Genomic DNA, 21,758 nt, shown 5'->3' on the forward strand with positions numbered 1-21,758 from the left:
GTCCTACATGCTGGTACATGCTGTACAACATCAGGAGAATACGACCCCTTCTCACTCAGAAGGCGGCACAGGTTCTGGTCCAGGCTCTGGTCATCTCACGGCTGGACTATTGCAACTCCCTCTTGGCAGGTCTACCTGCTAATGCCATTCGACCTCTGCAGCTCATCCAGAATGCAGCTGCTCGACTGGTCTTCAACCTCCCGAAATGTACCCACACTACTCCGCTCCTCCACGACCTTCACTGGTTAGCAGTGGCCGCCCGCATCCGCTTCAAAACATTGGTACTTGCGTACTGTGCTGCAAACAGATCTGGTCCAGTCTATATCCAGGACATGGTCAAACCGTACACCCCAGCCCGTTCACTTCGCTCGGCTTCTGCCAATCGGCTTGTAGCTCCATCACTGCGAGCTAAACACTCAACACAATCACGACTTTTTGCTGTGCTGGCTCCTCATTGGTGGAACGAGCTCCCCATTGACATCAGGACAGCAGAAAGTCTCTACATCTTCCGTCGCAAACTAAAAACACATCTTTTTCAACTATACCTTGAATAGGGAAGGTAGAGCCGTAGTAGAACTTAAATGTCCCTTACCGATAGCACTTTGTTGTTTAGCACTTTAGTAGCACTTAAATGGCACTTACGGATAGTACTCTGTAGTTTAACGTTATTGAAGAAATTGTACTTGCTTGATTCTTGTTGTTCTGAGTTTGGACTCATGGTTTAATGCACTTATTGTAAGTCGCTTTGGATAAAAGCGTCAGCTAAATGTCATGTAATGTAATGTAATGTAAAAGTCACACACATTCAATACGATCATTTACATTTGTCTGCTTAAGGCTTTTTTAATTGATTTCCATCTGGTGAAAGTATATGAGAGGTTTCAGAGAGACTTTAATTGCTTGCTAGATATTAAAATACATTGCCCATATAAAAACTATGACTACGTACTAAGCAATGTTCTCTGGGGGCAGGTGTTGGGGTGTATTTAGGCATTACCTCTAATTCTTGCCACGGGCCTGCTAATAGACAAAAGCAAAAGATGCATTTAGAAAATAACAACTTTTATATTCCTTTGTTTTTAATTATAGTAGAGAGAAATATATGGAATGATAGACACTCATTTTCATCATGGCTTTTTATTAACAAGCCTTATCTAATTTACCAGACATACTGGTCTACTAGTATGCATCCTTTCAATTGTGGAAACAACAAATATAAAGTCCTTTCTGAAGAATTCAACCAAGTGAACGCAAGTCATTAACAACCTTCAAAGATCGTTTTACTCAAGGCAGGTGATAAGTATTCAAAGAGACGCTGTAAACGGGACATTTGTTAGACAGCGAAGAATCTGCAGTGTTGTATTTACGATCTTCGGGTTCAGTTATAGTGAAGTCCTTTTATGCCTGTTTATATTGTGTTTTACTTTGCTACACCGTATCCTAAAAATAAAAATGTTCGCTCATACTATTTTATCGAATAACTCTGAATCATTTTAACGAGTAACTGTCAATATGTTTTGAATAATAAGTATGTTATTGCTCAATATCAACACAGGCACTTGTGTAGACAGCTATACAGCGACTGGTCCTGTTCCACGTTGTATTAGCAGGAAGAGAGTTTTGTTGACCGTCCTCTGGTGAAGTTGGTGCTGTGTAATTCACACATGTAGACCTGCTGAGCAGCATGGAGCTACAGTAGCACACGCTTCGTACGCAGCCCGCAGGAGGAGCCAACACCTGGGTGTACAAACTACTCGCAGCGATGTCAGTAAACCGGTGTATGTATTTGTTTTCTCGACTTCAACGCCACATTAGGACCCGGACTACAAGCACCACTGCTGGCACCTGTCATGCGTCTTCTGGGTCTGGTTTCTTACACAAACAACGTCAGGCGGGCTCGGTGGTTTGCAGCATCCACGTTTCATCCAACAGCTCTTCTCAAAAACCTCCAGACACGTCTCTGTTTGTCCCCATCTCTCTGAAGACGGACTGCTCGGGAGATGGGAGTGTGGGACTGGAGCTGACGCAACCACTTCATAAAAGTGAGTCAATCTAACTACTTGAGCAGGTCTTGACTTTTTAGTGTAAGTGGAATTATTCAGCAATTCAGACAACGAGGTGGTAATTAACGTGTGCTGTTGCTTTTCTGTGTGTCAACACTATCTGAGATCTCTCAAATGGACAGTATTTTAAACGCAGTGTGTGTATAATTGTCTCACTGTTAATAGACTTAAAACTTATGTTCTGATTGTTTCTCTGCTTCAGGTGAATTGTTGAAAGTTCTGAATCGGTTTTATAAGAAGAAGGAGATGCAGAAGATGGCATCAGACCATGGCCTGGATGGTGAGAAATAAATATACTATTTATTTTAGAATTGACAATATATTGTAAATGTTTCTGATTTAAACAAAAAAAATGTCTGTTTAATTAGAGGCAGATTGTTTTGGATAAAAGCTCTGTAGAAATGTAGACCATTTTCCAGATTATTTTTCCATAGAAACTGTATGTAAAGATATTTGTTCACATTCCATTATAAATAAATTCAAAGCATCAATCAGTATTCAAAATATGATCACACATACATGGGGAGAGAACCAGAAAAGTTAAGACGTACATTCACTGAAAAAATAAATAAATAAAGCTGAAAGGCAGTTGTGTCACCATAGCATAGAGTTATAACCAGACTGTCGCTGTGTCTAATCATGTCTATATGTGTGTGCGCAGCTCGTCTGTTCCACCAGGCCTTCATTAGCTTCAGGAAGTTTGTCCTGGAAGTTACATCACTCCCCGCTGATCTGCACATCATCCTTAGTGACATCTGCTCTGGAGCAGGTTTTTTTTAATTTTTAATTTAACCTCAAGATGGAATTGTGTCAAGAGATCACATTAATACATTTTATTAAATTCAAACAATAAACAATGTTAACGTCTGCTGTTATACAGGTCATGTTGATGACATCTACCCGTACTTTATGCGTCATGCCAAGATAATCTTTCCTATGCTGGACTGTATGGATGACCTGAGAAAGATCTCAGACCTCAGAGTCCCTGCTAACTGGTACGTATCATAGAGCCTGTCTGTGTCTCTATATGAATGTCACAGAAATAGTCTACTCCTGTGTAGTAATATGTACAATATTACTTTGTGGTTACATTATGTATGTGTTGGTGTGTGTGTTCTTCAGGTACCCTGAGGCTCGTGCCATCCAAAGGAAGGTGATTTTCCATGCTGGTCCCACTAACAGTGGGAAAACCTACCACGCCATCCAGCGCTACCTGGCTGCTAAGTCGGGAGTCTACTGTGGCCCCCTGAAATTACTGGCCCACGAGATCTTTGAAAAGAGCAACAATGCTGTACGTGTTTGTCGTCTTTTATCATTTAAAGGTCTTGGAGTACTACTACACAAGTGGAAAAAAGTATTAAATCTGACAACGACAAATGTCTTTTATCTCACTGTCTATTATATGTATGTGTTTTTAAGATGACATTGTTCATCTCTTGCTCACCGTACTGTTGACTATTGTCCTGTGGTTGTATTTCCAGGGTGTGCCATGTGACTTGGTTACTGGAGAGGAGAGGACCTTCATGGACTCAGACGGTCGAGCATCTGGTCATGTGGCCTGTACCATTGAGATGTGTAGTGTCAACACACCTTGTAAGTAAACCAACACGTTCAAACATTTCTGTTTAATAGCATTAATATAACAAGAAAACTCAACACCCCTCTATTGGACATCACATTGAATTGGATCTTATCAGGTTGCATCAGCTAAATGTATAACTGGTGTTTCTTTCTAAGAGGTGGACTCTCTTCTCTCTTAAACTGAAGAAATAAGATGGAATGAATCCTTTGCATAGGACAAATGTGCAAGTTGTGATTTCTTTTGAATTAAATTAATTAGAATGAACCACTATCCTTAAATGAATGCAGTAATATTTATTTATTTGTTCATGAAATATTTGAGGTAGCAGACATTTTAAGCCACAAGCACACCTACTGATATTGTTGCTTGGCCACTAGAACCCACTGTTTGGTCAGGAAATGCTGAAGTTTAGGAACTGATGTAAATAATTGTTGTGTTGATAAACAAAAAGATTGCATCACCGAAACCATTAAGCCCGGGTTTGTTTTTCTTTTTGTATGTCTTCAGATGAGGTGGCTGTAATCGATGAAATACAAATGATCAGAGATCCTTCCAGAGGCTGGGCCTGGACCAGAGCACTGCTGGGTTTGTAACACACGCATTCAAAAACAGTTATTCAAATACACTAGCCTAAGACTGAACAAATGAGTATTATCTAAAACCTTCCTTTACCATTCAGTCTATAAAGCTCACACAGAATATTTGCAATTACAATAAACACATACATGATAACGAATCAATGAAAAATAATCTGAATCTCTTTTTTGACACAAACGCACAAACAAAATATGTACAAGCACACCTCTAACAAACCTAATGTATGCATATTTTGCATCTTTTTGTCCCCTTTTTTTAGTTTGACCATTTATTGATGTGTTCAACTTCGGCGGCTGACATCTTTGTATTTGTTTAGGTCTCTGCGCAGAGGAGATCCATGTGTGCGGTGAACCCGCAGCCATTGACTTTATCAGAGAGCTGATGTACACCACTGGAGAGGAGATGGAGGTGAGGCTGTAATATGTGCAGCAGGAAGAGAAGAGTCAATGATGTTATTCACTTGTTTCTTTTAATCATTGTGTTTGGGTGTTTTAATCATTGTGTTTGTGCCCCTCCACTCCTCCCTCTCTCTTAATAAGGTCAACACCTACCAGCGGTTAACTCCATTCAAAATTTTGGATCAAGCCGTGGAGTCATTAGATAACTTGAGACCAGGAGATTGCATCGTTTGCTTCAGTAAAAATGACATTTACTCCATAAGCAGACAGATTGAGGCCAGAGGACTGGAATGTGCTGTAATTTATGGGAGTTTACCACCAGGTAAGTTTTTTAAAAGGATGTTAAGATAAATGTATGTTTGTGTGAAAGGAAAATACCTAATATGTCAATGGAGTCCCCAGTCTTTGAAAAGATTAAGATTTTTTTTAAATCCGCCTCTCTGTGTTTTTATCCATTAAGTGTCTGCATGTTTATTAAAGAAAGAGTAGGTCATGTGTAAATTAACTCTTAGTAATCAACAGTAGGTTCATTTTTTAAACATGTTTATTGGCTTATAAACTCAGCTGTTGTCCAAAAACATCAACAAATAAGCAAAGAAACTATTGTTTGAGCCTTTTGTATGATGGAGAATCATACAAAGAGTAGTGCTCCAGACTTTTAAAACGGAGACCGAGCTTGGTTGTTCTGTTCTTGACAGGCACCAAGCTGTCACAGGCCAAGAAGTTCAATGACCCTGATGACCCCTGTAAGATACTGGTTGCTACAGATGCTATTGGCATGGGCCTTAACCTGTAAGTACATCATGCAAACTGTACTCCAATGATATATATATATTTCAAGCTTTCTGTATGCCACATTCTATGCAGATGTCATATCAACCTGCATGTTGTATATTTATATTGATCTAAAATCATCATTGGGAAACATTTAAGTCAGTTATTATATTGTTTGTTGTTATGTTCAGCATCCACCACTAGGAGCTGCTAAAGTCAAATGATTTAATCCTACACATCGGGACTTTAATGAGACTTTAAGCTTTATGAAGCCACTGTAATAGTGGCGTCATGATTAATAAAATGTATTGATTCCATCAACTCGGCTCACGATTTATTAATTTGTTGGCTTTTCTTTGTTTCTCTCTAAAGGAGTATAAAACGTATAATCTTCAACAGTCTGATAAAGCCTAATGTTAATGAGAAAGGGGAAAAACAGATGGAGACCATCAGCACATCACAAGCGCTGCAGATATCTGGCCGCGCAGGGAGGTCAGTCTTATTTTCACAAGTTGACACACACACACACACACACACACACACACACAGTCAAGTCAATACCAGCATCACTGTCAGGGCTGATAACAAGCAATTTAGTTTCTTTCAAGTCAGTTTCTAAAACCCATCTCCTCTGTCACATCATCAGGTACGCCTCCAAGTTTACAGAGGGAGAAGGTACCACCATGCACCGAGATGATCTGCCTGTTCTGAAGGAAATACTCAGCCACTCTGTAGACCCCATAGAGGTGATCATGTATACACAAGCATACAATCGAACGCACACTCTTAGGTAAAAGTATCAGTAGAATATGGAGGAAAACTTAAGTATTTAAATTAGTGTTATTTATCTCTCCTCCTCTGTCTCAGACTGCAGGTCTCCATCCTACAGCAGAGCAGATAGAGATGTTTGCCTATCATTTACCTGATGCTACACTGTCAAACCTTGTCGTGAGTATAGCCATCTATTCATCCACTTATTCTCTTACCTACTCAGACTTTTTCTGTCAAATAAATATTCCTCTCTGGGTGGGATTTGTTCCTCAGAACAGCCTGATTTATTTGAGGTGCTCATTCGAACGGTCGCTGTATTAATTAATTAATTAATTAATTAATAATGAACTGTCGTTATTGTGTGAACTTCCTAGTCCTGAAGTTTGGTTGAGATATAAGACGGTAAAGTAACATCTTCCTGAAGCCATTTTGAAATGATGAATGCTTTGAGCGACATGGCACATTATCCCTCCGGGAGAACCGGATCAAAACAGGGCTGCACATGAAGAGATGTACATGGTCATTAAGAATGCAAATAAGATGCTGCTAAATTCTGACCGTTAAAGACGCTCAAGTCCAGGTGAAGTTGCACTCTAAAAAGTATCTAGTTTGGTTTATTACATGCACGCTGTGGCCTCATCTTCTCATTCTGACAAATTGTGTGACCCCTATTTCAGGACATATTTGTCAGCCTCTCTCAGGTGGACGGTATGTTTTTTGTCTGCAACATTGACGACTTCAAGTTTCTGGCTGATATGATTCAGCATATTCCACTAAACCTGAGGTCCCGCTACGTTTTCTGCACTGCACCCATCAACAAGAAACAACCTTTTGTATGCACCTCCTTCCTAAAGGTAAGGATGGGAAGAAGGCATGAGATGAAAGAGTATGTGCTTCAGTTAAGCTTGACTGAGAAAAATGTAAATGGTTTCACAATATTCTAATGTTTAGGCAGATCAATCACTTGACATTGTTCTCTGCATGGAATAACGTTAAACTCCAACCTTTTGATTTAACATTTTTCAGGACTACACATACGTTTCAGAGAATGTGTGGTCCTGGAAATTTGCCTGAAATGCACGGAAGAGTGTTGGAAGTTAATTGATAAGAATGTGTATGAACCCTGTACATTTAGGAAGATATGGTTGGGTTGATGAGCAGAGGCAACACGAAGTGGAAAGTACAAATGATTTAATAGTAATGGCAATGGGTTTTTGGGGTCAGATGAGACTTACATCGTGAAATATCAAACAAAACATTTGATTTATAATCATCAATCAGATATACTTGTGTTTTTTGGTAAATTTCTTGATATGTAGCTATTTAGATCAGTTTGCAGAGATTCTTTTTTACTTTTGAGATGTTTCTGTTTATCAGACAACTGAATCTGATTATGTGTTTCATTGTTCAAGTCCAAGGAATGATAAACACTTTTATAGCTACTTTACATTTGCGCTCTGACTTTATGCCTCTGTCATACTGATAAATAAGATTATCTCCAGAATTAAGTTACTGTTACCGTTGCGATTTAGGGTCAAGCTGTAACTTCTAATATTCGTGTTGGTAATGTGTGCAAAGAAAGCTCTTTCTTGCTTGTAGAGTGGTACTTGCAGCTTTGTTGCATTAATTTGAATCTGGCTGTTTCTCTTTTAGTTTGCCCGTCAGTTCAGTCGAGACGAACCCCTGACATTTGACTGGGTAGGTCGCCATGTCAGCTGGCCTCTGTCTGCACCCAAAAACATAAAAGACCTGGTTCACTTGGAAGCTGTTCATGATGTGTTAGATCTGTACCTCTGGTTAAGGTAACGTTATGTTTTTAACATTTTCTTCTACCATGTTTTATGATGGGAAGTTGTTGTTTGACGTAATCATCTATTGGTTGTGTGCGAAAACATGGTGCAGTGAATTTAACTTGACCTTGATTGATGAAACAGAGCTAATTATCGTGATCATATTTCGTCGTCTTTACAGTATAACATTGTATTTTTGTCTGTCTCTGCAGCTACCGTTTCATGGACATGTTCCCAGACACGGCCTTGGTTCGGGAAACCCAGCAGGAACTTGATGATATCATACAACAGGGCGTTCGAAATATCACCCGTCTCATCAGAGCCACTGACCCACTACAGACACAAGGCAGCAGGGGTGGACAAGCAGGTGGTAATAATGCTAGTGCCAGCAGTAATCATTTGACCAACAGCAGAGGTCAAAGGGCACAAAGAGGCTCAGGAGAGATGGACAGCTCTCTAGCTAGTCGCCTGGTGAGAGACGGGCTGTTGACTCCGGATTTGCTCCAGCAGCTTCAGAAGGAGTGGTCTAAAGATCAAAAGCTGGAATTCATCAATCAGAGCGCTCTTGATACAGAACCTCACAATAATAACAATAAAGGGAAAAGAAAAAAGAAGAAGAAATGAATGAAATGCACGTGGTCAACACTTGAGATTAATGACTGATATGTCATTGGACATGGATTAAAGGACTCACAGAATCACTATTAAAATAATTTAAATCTGTCAAATTAGCCCAACAACAAACTTTACTGCCCTCACTTGGATTTGGCTGACAAAAAATAGACCCATTGTTGTGGGACATCCTGCCTGACCCACATGCCCGCCGTTGTCTTGTAGACTGACTAGCAACATTTTGGTCCACACAATGTTTCAGTGCCCTAACCCCCAACCCACTCTGTGACCAGGACACACTTTAACATGCACTGTTTGTGTGTGTTATACAGGTCAGGAATCAGTTTGCTTTCATCTTGCTCAGTGGACTCAAATGTAAATCCTCAGAAAAAGCACGAACATGTATCCATCTTTGTTAGGCAATTACTGTTAGTGAAAGTAATCTGACATGGACTGCAGTTTTAGTCAACGTTTTATATACATATAATTAAGTGCATCCCTGTTGGTGTCTATATATACAGCTGAATTGCCATATTTTTTCATGTTTACTTGTATTTTTAAGGGAAAGATGTTAGTTGATTAAAAATGTACTAAATGTATGTTTTAAACCGCCTTGATTTATTTTGTATTATACAGCTCACACCGGCGAGTAACTAAATGATACAAACGCATGATAAACTAAGTGAAATGAATTTATAGATACAATTATTTCATAGTCATCAACGATGCATCACAAAAGAAAAATGTCACTCATTTCCTTGACCTTTTGCAGAGTACGTTCTTTGCTAATATTTTGTTGACCTGCGGTTTCTGCAGATCTTGAGTAAAGGTTTATTGTTGGTCACCAGAAACAACTGAAACGACAACAAAAAAGATTAGGTTGGGCGGAGAGACAGAGAGATTGGAGGAAATGATGGGCTCAAGGGATCAAGGGGTTTGGCTTGTTGTTAATCATTGAGTTAGAGTGGTGGTTCTTTGCACAGTGGTACAAAACAAGACTACCAGGAGGGAAGAAACAGACTTTCTGTATTTCAGTAGTTGCACATGCAAAATGTATTTTCCTCTTTTATTTTATTAACAAACCAACTGGAAGAGTTTTCATGGTGGTTTGTTTTGCAAATCAAGATGTTTGTGGTTCATGTCATTGCCTCCTTCTTCTCCAAACTCCAGGAGGATCCCACCAAGATGGTAAGAGCTCCACCATGACTTAAACTACCCTTTTGTTCCAGCAGCAGTAATTCTCACATTAGAGAGACTACTACTGCAGATGAGGTATTATGAGATTGACTGATCGCTGTCATCTATGTTCAAACTGAAATGCCATTTTAAACATAACCAAACCTTTTTTAATATACAGAATTTGCTAAACTGCCATGCAAAAAAAGTATGTTTGGCCTTGATTCATCTGACATAATTACTGAAAAACATTGTAAATGGACAGTTGGCAAGTTCAACCAAAAGATTTATTAGACTTCAGTTTTGTTATTTAGAAAAGTAAACCGTGTACTTATAACTTATTGCACCAATATAGTGCTGCACCATTCAGTATAGGAACATTTACTAAATAAAGACATGATATTCATGATCTTATTCAAAAGAAAAGGCAGCAGCCTGCTCTGTAATAAGATGATCATGGTGCTGATATCATTCGTTAATGTGTCACCATTAATCTCTCCTGAGCAATGATTAACATCTTTCCCTGGCAGTGTCGCTATACTCCTCTCTAAGTGCACATGGGATCAACACACTCAGGGACAAAATATTGACACTCATATGGAACACTGCACACATCCACACTCGCACACAAAAACTGTGAAATGCAGCCAGCTGCATGGCCAGAGTGACTTTACACCCTTAACATGACCAAACAGTTATAGATTGGCTGAGTATGCAGAGTGAGACTGAGCGTGAAAGGGTTTATTCTCACACCATGTGTGGCAAAAAAGTCCACAGTCTCCTCCTCCACGTTCACTCCTTGGATTAAGTCACCGTTCACCACAAATTGACCTTTAAGCTTTTGATACCAGTGTTATTTTTTTTGTTGAACACATGCTGCAACAAAACTGGTGACATTATAAATGCTATTTACAAACCCTCAGGATAAAAGAAACCAGTGTATTTGCTTATAATGGATAACTCGCCCTATCAAGAACTTCACAAATGTATCCAAAATGTGAGGGTTTAATAAATAAGATTGAGTAAGTGTGAACTTTGTTTATTACTTTGTCGGCAAGATAGAAAACAAAGAATAAATCTGCATCGTTTCTCTTTGCTTCTGTTGGCTCTGTTTCACCTTTAATTATTTAGGTGGACAGGTGTCTGGTCGCCATGCATCTCCATGACGACCAGTTAAGTGATATCTCAGCACGATTCCAGGCTGAAATGAAGAAAGGGCTTTCGGTGGAAAGCAATGCTGCAGCAGCGGTGAAGATGCTGCCAACACACGTCCGCTCCACTCCTGATGGATCGGGTAAATTAAATCAATGGTTTTCATACTTTTTCAAGATATTTTTTAGGTCAATGCATTCCCGGAGGAACATATAATACATACACACAGTACAGATCACATATTTTTGCATCTCTCCTCCACTGCTGCAGAGAAAGGGCAGTTTATGGTGTTGGATCTTGGAGGATCCAGGTTTAAGGTGCTGCAAGTTAAAGTGAGAGAGGGCATGGGCATTAAGAGGGGAGGAGTGGAGATGGTGGAGAAGACCTATCCCATACCCAAGGAGCTACACATCGGGAGTGGAACAGAGGTACGGGAAACATGGACAGTAAAATGCAGAATTCAAGTGAAAAGGCTACATAAATGTGTAGAGTTTTGGACAAGGATGGGAGCAGCAACAACATTTTCAACCACCTTCTTGTCTTCTCTCCCTCTCGGTCTGACTCTGTCTGTAGCTATTTGACCATGTGTCAGAGTCTCTGAAGGACTTCCTGCATGAGAAGAACATCAGTTTGGAGAAGAAACATCCTTTAGCCTTCACCTTCTCATTCCCCTGTGAACAATCCACCTTAAATCAGGTAATGACACTCAACATCCATCTGGTTTTCATGATCTGCACCTGCAGTTTGTTACTTTTTAACTATCAGTATATCCTCTGTAGGGGTTATTGTTAAACTGGAGTAAAAACTTTCGGGCTCGAGGCCTTCAGGGTAAAGATGTGGTCCAGGCCCTCAGAGGGGCTATCGACAGAACTGGGGTAGGACGCCTGTATTCACGACAGTATACATCTGTACATGACCCATAAACTTTTTTTCATGTATTAGACAGGCCATTAAAGGTACTAAGACATGACTTTTGATGAGAAGCTCATTCTTCTGAATAGCTTACCCACTTTCATCATTTAGATGTGACTGCACTTCTTCTGAAGCACTTCATTAGGTATATTGTTGTTGATGTTACCTTATGATTCCCTCACCCTGCAGGGTATGGATGTAGAGGTATTAGCCATGGTTAATGACACTGTAGCAACTATGATGACCTGCGGTGTTGATGACCAGTACTGTGAAGTCGGACTCATCGTTGGTGAGTACATTCATATTTACAGTAGATATCATCAGATTCATACAAGTCACTCAAGGTTGTTGGAATAAACCGGTATTGACGGTAACCGTGATACTAAGAAATTAAATGTCATGTAAATGATCCACCGCCTCCTAAATCTGACTTTTGCACAAACAATTACCATAAGTATATTGTATCTAATTGTTACAGGCTTTATCTCCAACTCCTTACACTCAAACAAGTGTGTGTGTGTGTGTGTGTGTGTGTGTGTGTGTGTGTGTGTGTGTGTGTGTGTGTGTGTGTGTGTGTGTGTGTGTGTGTGTGTGTGTGTGTGTGTGTGTGTGTGTGTGTGTGTGTGTGTGTGTGTGTGTGTGTGTGTGTGTGTGTGTGTGTGTGCGTGCGTGCGTGCGTGCGTGCGTGCGTGCGTGCGTGCGTGCGTGCGTGCGTGCGCGCCAGATAAACAGCCATTGTAATGTTTTATCTTTGTGTCAGTTTTGTCTTCCATAAGTATGCTCTCTGTGTCTGTACTGTACACGGGTGGACAGAAAAAGCAACACTTGACAAATTAATGCAGTCCAAGCAAATACCAGTTGTAATACCTTTTTAGCTGAGATATTCTTAAAGACCTAAGCATTAGAATGCATATTTAGGTTGCACAGTTAACATATTTGGGCCTGCTATGATGAAATGTGTTTCAAAACATGGTCTCACCAGTAGGTAAACTGCAGCTCCCTCTAGTGTATCACTGTATTAATGCATGTGAGAGGGACAGATTGTTTTGTGTGAATGGTTGTGTACTCTACATAATAGTTAAATTAGGATTTCATTTTAAAGTTAGATTAGGTTTAACGTCTTGTTCTGTATGTAAAGTAACCAGAGCAGGTTTGTTTGAATAGCATGAACATGGATGTCTTGTTTGTTTGTGTGTTTAGGTACTGGCACCAATGCGTGCTACATGGAGGAGCTGCGTCACGTCGACCTGGTGGAGGGAGACGAGGGCAGGATGTGTGTGAACACTGAGTGGGGAGCCTTCGGAGACGACGGGGCGCTGAAAGATTTCATCACTGAGTTTGACAGGGATGTGGACGCGGCCTCCAACAACCCTGGAAAACAAATGTTAGAAGAGCAGCGTTGCCTTTTCTCATGATATGACATGTTATATGACACAGCATGATTGACACCATATCAACCTTAAACCCCTCTGTTTCTTTTTTCCTACTTGTAGTCTAGAAAAGATGGTCAGTGGGATGTATCTGGGTGAGTTAGTGAGGCTGGTTGTATTAAAGATGGCTAAACTCAGACTGCTGTTTAATGGACATGTGTCTGATGCCCTGAGGACTAAAGGGACAATAACCACTGAACATGTAGCGGCCATGGAGGAGTGAGTTATCTTTCAGTCTGTCTGCCTGTCTGTGTCACACTCTCTCTGTGTAAAACCACAAGATTACATTCACCTCTGTCTAATTCAGGTACAAAAATGATCTGACGAACACCAGAAACATTCTCATGGATCTTGATTTGACGCCAACATCTGATGACTGTGTTGCTGTTCAACATGTCAGCACCATAGTGTCCTTCAGGTCCTCAAATCTGGTGGCTGCAGCACTGGCTGCCATCTTGACTCGAATTAAGCAAAACAGGAATTTGAGGACATTGAGGATCACTGTCGGTGTGGATGGAACTGTGTACAAGATGCATCCACAGTAGGTTATTTTTGAAATATTCACCAAAATTGTCTGTGTGCACATTATGGAGTACCTTAAATTATCCTTTTAGCCAAACACACCACAATCTGTTAACCCCCCATTGTGGGTGCAGAGTAGCTGATAGGGTGGTTATAGATGCACACAGCCTTGTTATCACAAGCTCAATACTGTTTTGAAAAAGTCTGAGTCACCATATCCAGGAGAAGTCATTGAGCATTGAGCCATAACTGGGCCGCCAAAATATTATTCAGTTTGCTGCAGCAGAATGCAAGATGAGCCGTGAACAGACACAGAGGTGCACACTCACTCACTCACTCGATGGATTGCATGATCCTCAGATAATAATAAACTTGCCAGACTTTTACATTGTGAATATACAATAGTAGTGATGCCATTGCAGCTGCTACAGATTACCAGGAGTGATGAAACATTAGACTCCTTCCATTTCAGGTATCCTAAACGCCTCCATGAAGTAGTGCGGCGCCTACTCCCCGAGTGCCATGTCAGGTTTGTCCTCTCAGACAGCGGCAGCAGCAAAGGAGCTGCTTTGGTTTCAGCAGTCGCCCAACGACTGGCATCCCGAAGGCTACAGGTTCGGATGTTGTGTGTGTTTTCCATAGTGTATGCATTTTGTGTCTTTGCGAGTGTACACATTTAATCCTAATTACTGCTATCATATCTGGTAATATAAAATATCTCTTCCATGTATCGTAGGTGGATGAGATGCTGTCACCCTTCAGACTGAGCCAAGAGCAGCTCCAGTTGGTGAAGACCAGGATGAGGATGGGGCTTGAAGCAGGGCTGAAGAGCAAAGGCCCCTCTGCTATTAAGATGCTGCCTTCTTTTGTTTACCGTACACCTGATGGCACCGGTCAGAACCCAAAATTAAACACACAATGAACAATTCAAAGTTGTTTAAAGTTTTTGACTTTAATTGCCAATGAAACAATTTATCCAAATCATGTAAAACCAGATCATCAGTAAGCTAATTTTTGATTTGTTTTTCAGAGCATGGAAAGTACCTTTCCTTGGATCTGGGAGCAACAAACTTCAGAGCGTTGCTGGTGAATTTTAAACGAGGTCTGCAACAGACCTCACAACTTTACCACAAGATCTACCCCATACCACTGGAGATAATGCAGGGAAGTGGAGAGGAGGTAGGACATGTTGTTGTGTTAGTATTAACTAATCCAGACAGAAGGACTGGTAGATGGATACCATGAAACTGGGGTGTGGCTAGTGTACTACAGATGATGAGAAAAAGTTTGAATTACTGTGCAAAGAAACACATTTCACACAATTTCACACATCTTACTTTTTTTTTTTTACATGAAAAGTCTACAATAGTTTTTAATTTAAAAAAATCTTTCTCTGTCCATCTCTAGTTGTTTGATCTTATAGCGCAGTGTCTAAGTGACTTCCTGGACTACATGGGGATGAAGAATGCTCGTCTTCCTGCATGCTTCATCTTCTCTTTCCCCTGCGAGCAGACAGCTATTGACACGGTCAGTGCGGACATAAGAGTCATTTAATAGCTTTTCAAATCTGTTTTTGTTTTCTGAAAGATACACAAGTAAACAGACACTAAAAGGAGAAATATCCATTTTGTAACCTTTTTCAACCTTTGTATGTTCCTTAGGGCACATTGGTGAGCTGGACCAAAGGCTTCAAAGCCACAGACTGTGAAGGACATGATGTTGTCAGCATGCTAAGGGAAGCCATCAAGAGACGCAACGTAAGTAGAAAATCAACCATCCATCCATCCATAAGCTTCAGCTTATCCGGGTCGCAACATTCAGGCTTCCTCATCTGGCTCAAAGTTGTACTGCAGATATACATGTTAAACAAAAGGCCTTGGAAGAAATATTTCTAATTTATTTGGCGACCATAATAAAACCTCCTGCGGCCATCTGTGGGTCCCGACCCAGTCTTGCAGTACATTTAATGGATGCTGAGTCATTTACTAAATGAAAGTCCCTGTATACTGCATGTGTGTGTTTGTGTATACACCTGTATTTTTGTACCTATAGGAGTTTGACTTGGACATCGCAGCAGTTGTCAATGACACAGTGGCGACCATGATGAGCTGTGCCTATGAAGACCCTCTGTGTGAAATTGGACTGATTGCTGGTAGGCAACCTTCAGAGTGTTTACATTGTTTACAAAGTGATGGTATTTTGACTAGTTGTCAGTAACCTCTGTGTTTTTATTCCAGTTAAGACTCTAATTATGTTTATGATTCTGGTCAGTCTTGTAGGTATAATTGTTAAGATAGTACTGTAATACAAATGCACGTTTGTGTGTATTTCTAAGCACACTGGATTGTGTTTCCAAACACAAGCTACTGACATGACCAACATTTTCTGAATATTGTAATTGTAAAGTTTTGGATAATACAAACTACGTGACTCTGTTTCACAGGAACTGGCACTAATGTGTGTTACATGGAGGAGCTCAAGAACATTGAGAAGAACAAAGAAAAGACAGGAAAAATGGAAAGAGTGGAGTGGGCGCCTCAAGAGGAGGATAAGGTAGAAGAAGTCTTATAAACACTCATCGTGTTTAGTTTGTCAGTGAGCTGTAGTGATGTTAAATTATTCTTTAGATGATAACCCACATATTTAACCTCCTCATTGGTTTCTGCTGTCAGCAGGATGATGGGAGAGAAAGAGAGAGAAAGGAGATACCAAAGATGTGTATAAACACAGAATGGGGGGGATTGGGGGACGATGGCTCTCTTGATGACATCATCACATCGTACGACATTGAGGTTGACAAAAACTCACTGCACCCTGAAAAACAAAGGTTAGAAACACTCACCGTGCATGCGTGCGTGCGTTGACCTGTTGATGCTCTATGCTTGGTCATCAAATGTACACATATTTCATTTGATTTATTATTGTTTGATCAGCATGTGTGTGTCACAGGATTTCAGGACAGTAACTTATGTATGTCTTATATATACATAATATATATATATATACGAGCACATTCTCATACCTGTAAATGTAAAAAAAATGTAAATGTTTCTGTTAATGTGGTTGTGTGCCCATGTGTTAGGCCCTATATTACTCATTTTGTGAATATGTATGCGTCTCATGCTTCAATGATTCTGTGTGTTTTCAATTGAACCTGTTGGAAACTCGATGAGGTGGTCACATGGTTCATGTGGATCTCACGATTTCTGTCTTCGTGATTATGCAGGTTTGAAAAGCTGACGAGTGGGATGTATTTAGGAGAAGTTGTTCGTCAGGTATTATTGGATTTAACCAAAGGAGGTTTGCTCTTTAGAGGCCACGTCACTGAAGCTTTAAAAACACCTGGAATATTCCAAACCAAATACCTGTCACAAATAGAGAGGTAGGAGAACATGTGTTTGTATTCATATACATACTTTTATACTTAAAAAAAAGAAGTGTGTATGACTGTAAATTTGGGTTGTATTTTACTGTAACGTATGTAACAGTGCTGTCTCCCCCTAGTGACCGCCTGGCTCTACTGCAGGTCAGATCTATTCTCCAACAGCTGGGGCTTGACTGCACCTGTGATGACAGCATTATTGTCAAAGAGGTAGAAAACCAAAAACTAATGAGTAACACTTTATCATGGTTGTTAATGAATAGCTGTTTCAGTGTAGTTTCAGACTTTTATTTAAAGTTAACTGCAACAATAAGGACATATTCTTTGTTATACTGTAACTGATGGTCGTTCAGCACAAACACATATATATATATATATATATATATATATATATATATATATATATATATATTTAAATCAAATATCTTTGATATGTTTACATTAATAATACTATTTCACTTCTCTAGTAGCCCCCCTCGGTCAGACTTCCTCTTACAAGACTTAAGTCTAAATCGATTAACTCACTCACTACTATGAAGTATTTACTGGACACATGTTGTCTACTTCCTACGACAGTCATTTTAGGAGAAACACAGGTTTCATCCCTCTCTTCCATTTAATATTCTTTGTTAAGCCAGCATCTAGGATCCTGCAACTAATGACCTAAATGCAATGCATCCATCATGAATGGTAAGTTAAACTTACCTCGGAAACAACGGTTAGAAGTAAGAAAATTATAAAGATAATATCATCTTTTGCAACTCTTTGGCCTGACTCTTTTATGTTTCAAATGCCAGAGAGCGGTTAAGAATTACACATTTTAGACTCAAGAAACCATGTTTTCTGTTGCAACATAATTTTAGGATTGAGTAAGATTTATTTTTAATGGTTCAGAAGCAATATGATATTGTCTGGCTCAGCAAACTGTGGCACCAACAGTCAGTTTAGTGTTTTTTGTCTCGATAATGGTTTTCATTGTTATACAGGTATGTGGGGCAGTGTCACGTCGTGCCGCTCAGCTGTGTGGGGCAGGAATGGCGGCTGTGGTCGATAAGATCAGAGAGAACCGAGGACTGGACCATCTGAACATCACTGTAGGGGTGGACGGGAAACTCTACAAACTACATCCACAGTGAGTTATTTATATTTCTAATAGGTGTGGTGCGCTACAGGAACAAAACAATAATTATTGAATTATTTATTTAAAAAAGTCCTCTTCTAAATAGTTTTTTCTTTTTCCATTGCTGTTTCTAGTTTCTCCGGCATCCTCCAAGAGACTGCCAAAGTTTTGGCTCCTCAGTGTGACATGACCTTCCTGCCATCAGAAGGCAGCGGGAAGGGTGCTGCCCTTATTACAGCTGTGGCCAGACAGGAGCTGGAGATGTAACTGAAAAGAAAGTTTCTCCAACAACTTCTTTTGACTCAACAGCAAGGAGCATCACCTGGCGGGCATAACACATGCAGGTTTTTACTGCATGAGCCATCACAGACTTCCCACCCACGAAAACAGACATTTGTGCTGAAAGATTGAGAAGAAAAATGGAAGCACTGCTACCAGCGATTCAAATCTGGTTCTTAATTTTTAAAGAATTAAATTACAATGAACAGTTTTTTAGAAAATCACAACAAAGCTTGTCAACCAAAAAATGTGTACTTGTCACTAGAACAGCCCTTGTTTTATTGTGAGCTCTGTAATAGCAATGGACCATATCTAAATTGAAAAACAAATGTGTGACTGGCCCACCTAAAATATTTGGTTCTTGAGCCATTTTTGGTATTTGAGAGCATCAAGCCAAACCAAAGCCCTCTACTTTCCAATAATCACCAAATCAGCACGGCCAGTGTTAGGGACTGATTAGACTCTCTTCCTTTGATACCAGGACTGAGGACTTCATTTTAAAAGAGAACGAATGCTCATATATAAAATCACACCCTGCTTTTACTCAAGGTTAACACTTTATCTGAGATTAAAAAAGGGATACGAACATAATGTTCACCACTGTAACGGCAACATAAGACTGATAATAAGTTTCAGTTGTCAAAATGTGATCTGTACATGTGGTGTGATACTCTGAAGAACTGAACAGTCTCTTCACCTCTGACACACACACACGCGCACGCACGCACGCACGCACGCACGCACGCACACACACTCACAGACACACACGCACACACCTAATCTACTCTGAAGTGTTTATTACATTAGATGATGTGATAAACTGCAGGAATTTGGTTAATACATTCTTAAATTCTTTGAACCAGTTGATTCTTTCACACTAACTTGATCAATCAACTCAATTATTGTTATATATTAAATGTCAATCTATTTAGAGAATGCTGTGCGTGTGTGTGTGCATGTTGTGTGTGTGTGTGTGTGTGTGCGTGCGTCTGCCTGCCTGCGTGTCTGCGTTAGTCAGCACTATTTCAGTATTGATGAAGGGCGGAAGGAGGATTGGAATGCTGCTGACCACATTTCCCAAAAATATCAAAACAACCAGCGCTCTGTTCGGTCATTCTGGATTGACTCTCTGTCCTTGTGATCGCCTGTCTGTCTCTCTGTCTTACTGTGCATCTGTGCCTGGTGGCCATACTGTCTGTCTGCTTTATCTGTCTAACTGGATCCTGGCCCATTTCGCCTGTGTCTTTATTTGATCTGTCTGCATGGCAAATGCTGAAATAGCAACACAGACAGAAACATGGAGAAATGTTTTAGAAAAGTGATGCAACAACTCAACTGAAGACGTGTTTTCAGTATCGCTGATAAACTTTCACTCAAAGGACCTGACTTATAAGGTCAGGCCTATAGTATGTCTTTGTTAGTGTAATAGTTAAGGCCACTAGGAAATTAGTTGTGTATTGTGTTGCGTTATAATCTCCAACTACTAATTTGACAAAATGGCATACTGGATAAAATCCAATCCAATGATTAGTGTATTTATGATAATCCATTCATGACAGGTTAGATGATGTGTTGAAAAAGAAGACACGAAGAAAGCAGCAGAGTGCCAGGAATACAGAAGATAAGGCAAAGCAAAACCAATGCAACTCGAAAGAAACTATGAAGGAAGGATGAAAACAAATTGAAAGGAGGAAGGAAATGGAAAAGGATGCGTGCTAACAGGAGTGAAACAGAAGCTAATCTGTCAGGGATTAACATGTTACAATGATACCAGTTGAGGGCTGCTACGACACACACACACACACACACACACACGCACACACAGAGCATGGTAATCCCTTACTGTCCTAGTAATGACCTAGTAGCTTCACAGTTAAACCACACATGCACTTACTCTGCAGCTTCAATGCAGCAAACACAGCTGGGCTGCTGAATCTGCAGTTTGTGAAGTACGGCAGAGTGAAGTGACTGACACAGGAGCCGACACTCTTGTCACTATCCTCTGTCTCCTTTAATGTTTCTTTCTATCTCTTTTCACCCTTTCCTTCTATACAAACTCCCTCTTCTCTTGTGTTAACTTTTCACAAATACCGTATATCCTTTTTTAATTTGAGCTTTTATTTAAAGTAGAATAACCTCAAATTCATCTTTCAGTCTTCCTGAATGAGCATTCCTCGGGGAGCAAGGTGTGCGAGACCTCCTATACATTCACTTTCTTTCTTTATTTGTGTGTGTGTGTTCAAGACTCTGTGTGTATGTGGGTTTGTCTCTTCGCCCTGTATGCTAACAATAAGACCTTTGACACACACGAGCACACACAAACACAGAAAAGTTGAGATTCTGGTACTTCAGGACCTACACAAGATCGGACTCAAGTCCTTTTCTTTTGGGATTGTACTTGTTTACACTCAGTTTGTTTTCAGGGAGCTCAGACTTTCATTTTTATTTTACACCCATTTATTGTCTTCAAAGACCAAAGATTTGAACCTCTATATGGAGTGGACCGTGGGAAAATGAGACACCACAACAAGAGTTGGATGCTGGCTCCACTCGATCATGGAAAACCTTTATCAATGAAGGTAATTTAATTAATCCAGATAATATAGTAATCTGGAGTGACTAACACTAATGTAACTATATGTAATGAGTGTGTAGAAGAAAGCTAGAAAAATACTCTGGAAATGGATGATGCAGACGGAGGAGGCAAAGTACAAATGTGTAGGTGAACTTCAACTGTAGAGCTTGTAAATGTTGATGTAACTTATCGCCACAGACATCCACCGTACTTATTAAAAGCTATTTCTCTGCACTGCTTTGTGTGAGCCATTAGCTGGAGCAGGATGCAAATGATAGCTTGTATATATCGTTCTGTACTGTAAATGTAGCTGGTTTGTTGGCTCCTGTGATCTTTACAGACATGTTAACAGGTGGATAATTGTTATGTGTGAAAATGAAAGTGCACTAGGACTGTTATGATTAATACTTTGACTGAGACAAATGACTTAACTACTGTATATCATAAATGTTTCGGAGCAGATTTCATGAACTCCAGGGACCAAAATACATTTGAATTATTAAAACGGAAAAGGACTTTTGACACAAAAAACTGACAACGTTGGTTTACACCGGAGCACTCCAGGGCTGCGTTTTGAGCCCCCTGCTATGTAGCCACTTTCGACTTTCATCAAGTTTGCTGAT

The 21,758-nt window shown here is 40.0% G+C and overlaps 2 protein-coding genes across 4 annotated transcripts; both read left to right on the plus strand.

Moving 5' to 3' along the window:
* The first annotated feature begins 1,557 nt into the window (after nt 1-1,557).
* On the plus strand, nt 1,558-9,195 carry supv3l1 (SUV3-like helicase). Its single transcript, XM_034529500.1, has 16 exons — nt 1,558-2,042; nt 2,266-2,343; nt 2,725-2,832; nt 2,944-3,058; nt 3,186-3,354; nt 3,545-3,656; nt 4,153-4,230; nt 4,559-4,650; nt 4,782-4,962; nt 5,339-5,432; nt 5,787-5,906; nt 6,061-6,160; nt 6,282-6,362; nt 6,863-7,039; nt 7,839-7,987; nt 8,188-9,195. The coding sequence occupies exons 1-16, from the start codon at nt 1,763-1,765 to the stop codon at nt 8,597-8,599; spliced, it is 2,346 nt and encodes a 781-aa protein (XP_034385391.1). The 5' UTR covers nt 1,558-1,762; the 3' UTR covers nt 8,600-9,195.
* Nucleotides 9,196-9,580: 385 nt separating this feature from the next.
* LOC117747706 (hexokinase HKDC1-like) lies at nt 9,581-18,778 on the plus strand. 3 transcript variants are annotated; one of them, XM_034557128.1, is made up of 22 exons: nt 9,581-9,640; nt 9,758-9,775; nt 10,895-11,057; nt 11,186-11,343; nt 11,489-11,611; nt 11,695-11,790; nt 12,017-12,116; nt 13,028-13,211; nt 13,321-13,476; nt 13,565-13,798; nt 14,252-14,393; nt 14,516-14,672; nt 14,810-14,958; nt 15,187-15,306; nt 15,441-15,536; nt 15,832-15,931; nt 16,223-16,332; nt 16,455-16,606; nt 17,006-17,161; nt 17,284-17,371; nt 18,148-18,293; nt 18,416-18,778. In XM_034557128.1, exons 1-22 carry the CDS (start codon nt 9,632-9,634, stop codon nt 18,546-18,548), a joined length of 2,790 nt encoding a protein of 929 aa, XP_034413019.1. In that variant the 5' UTR covers nt 9,581-9,631; the 3' UTR covers nt 18,549-18,778. The 3 variants fall into 3 exon arrangements, with proteins under 3 accessions (XP_034413019.1, XP_034413012.1, XP_034413029.1); XM_034557121.1 differs by lacking the exon at nt 9,581-9,640 and having other exon boundaries at nt 9,713-9,775; nt 16,452-16,606; XM_034557138.1 differs by lacking the exon at nt 9,581-9,640 and having other exon boundaries at nt 9,713-9,775; nt 16,223-16,302; nt 16,494-16,606.
* Nucleotides 18,779-21,758: the final 2,980 nt, after the last annotated feature.

Source organism: Cyclopterus lumpus, chromosome 3 (assembly GCF_009769545.1).
Source record: "Cyclopterus lumpus isolate fCycLum1 chromosome 3, fCycLum1.pri, whole genome shotgun sequence".
Lineage (NCBI taxonomy): Eukaryota > Metazoa > Chordata > Actinopteri > Perciformes > Cyclopteridae > Cyclopterus > Cyclopterus lumpus.

What these genes read in the sequence shown, in the direction of transcription:
- supv3l1 (XM_034529500.1), top strand. Translation starts at nt 1,763, where the DNA reads ATGTCAGTAAACCGGTGTATGTATTTGTTTTCTCGACTTCAACGCCAC. An exon ending in ATTGGCATGGGCCTTAACCT is followed by an intron (nt 5,433 to 5,786) that starts GTAAGTACATCA and finishes TTCTCTCTAAAG; the next exon opens with GAGTATAAAACGTATAATCT. An exon ending in GATCTGTACCTCTGGTTAAG is followed by an intron (nt 7,988 to 8,187) that starts GTAACGTTATGT and finishes CTGTCTCTGCAG; the next exon opens with CTACCGTTTCATGGACATGT.
- LOC117747706 (XM_034557121.1), top strand. Translation starts at nt 9,713, where the DNA reads ATGTTTGTGGTTCATGTCATTGCCTCCTTCTTCTCCAAACTCCAGGAG. An exon ending in AACAACCCTGGAAAACAAAT is followed by an intron (nt 13,212 to 13,320) that starts GTTAGAAGAGCA and finishes TCCTACTTGTAG; the next exon opens with TCTAGAAAAGATGGTCAGTG. An exon ending in CATGTAGCGGCCATGGAGGA is followed by an intron (nt 13,477 to 13,564) that starts GTGAGTTATCTT and finishes TGTCTAATTCAG; the next exon opens with GTACAAAAATGATCTGACGA.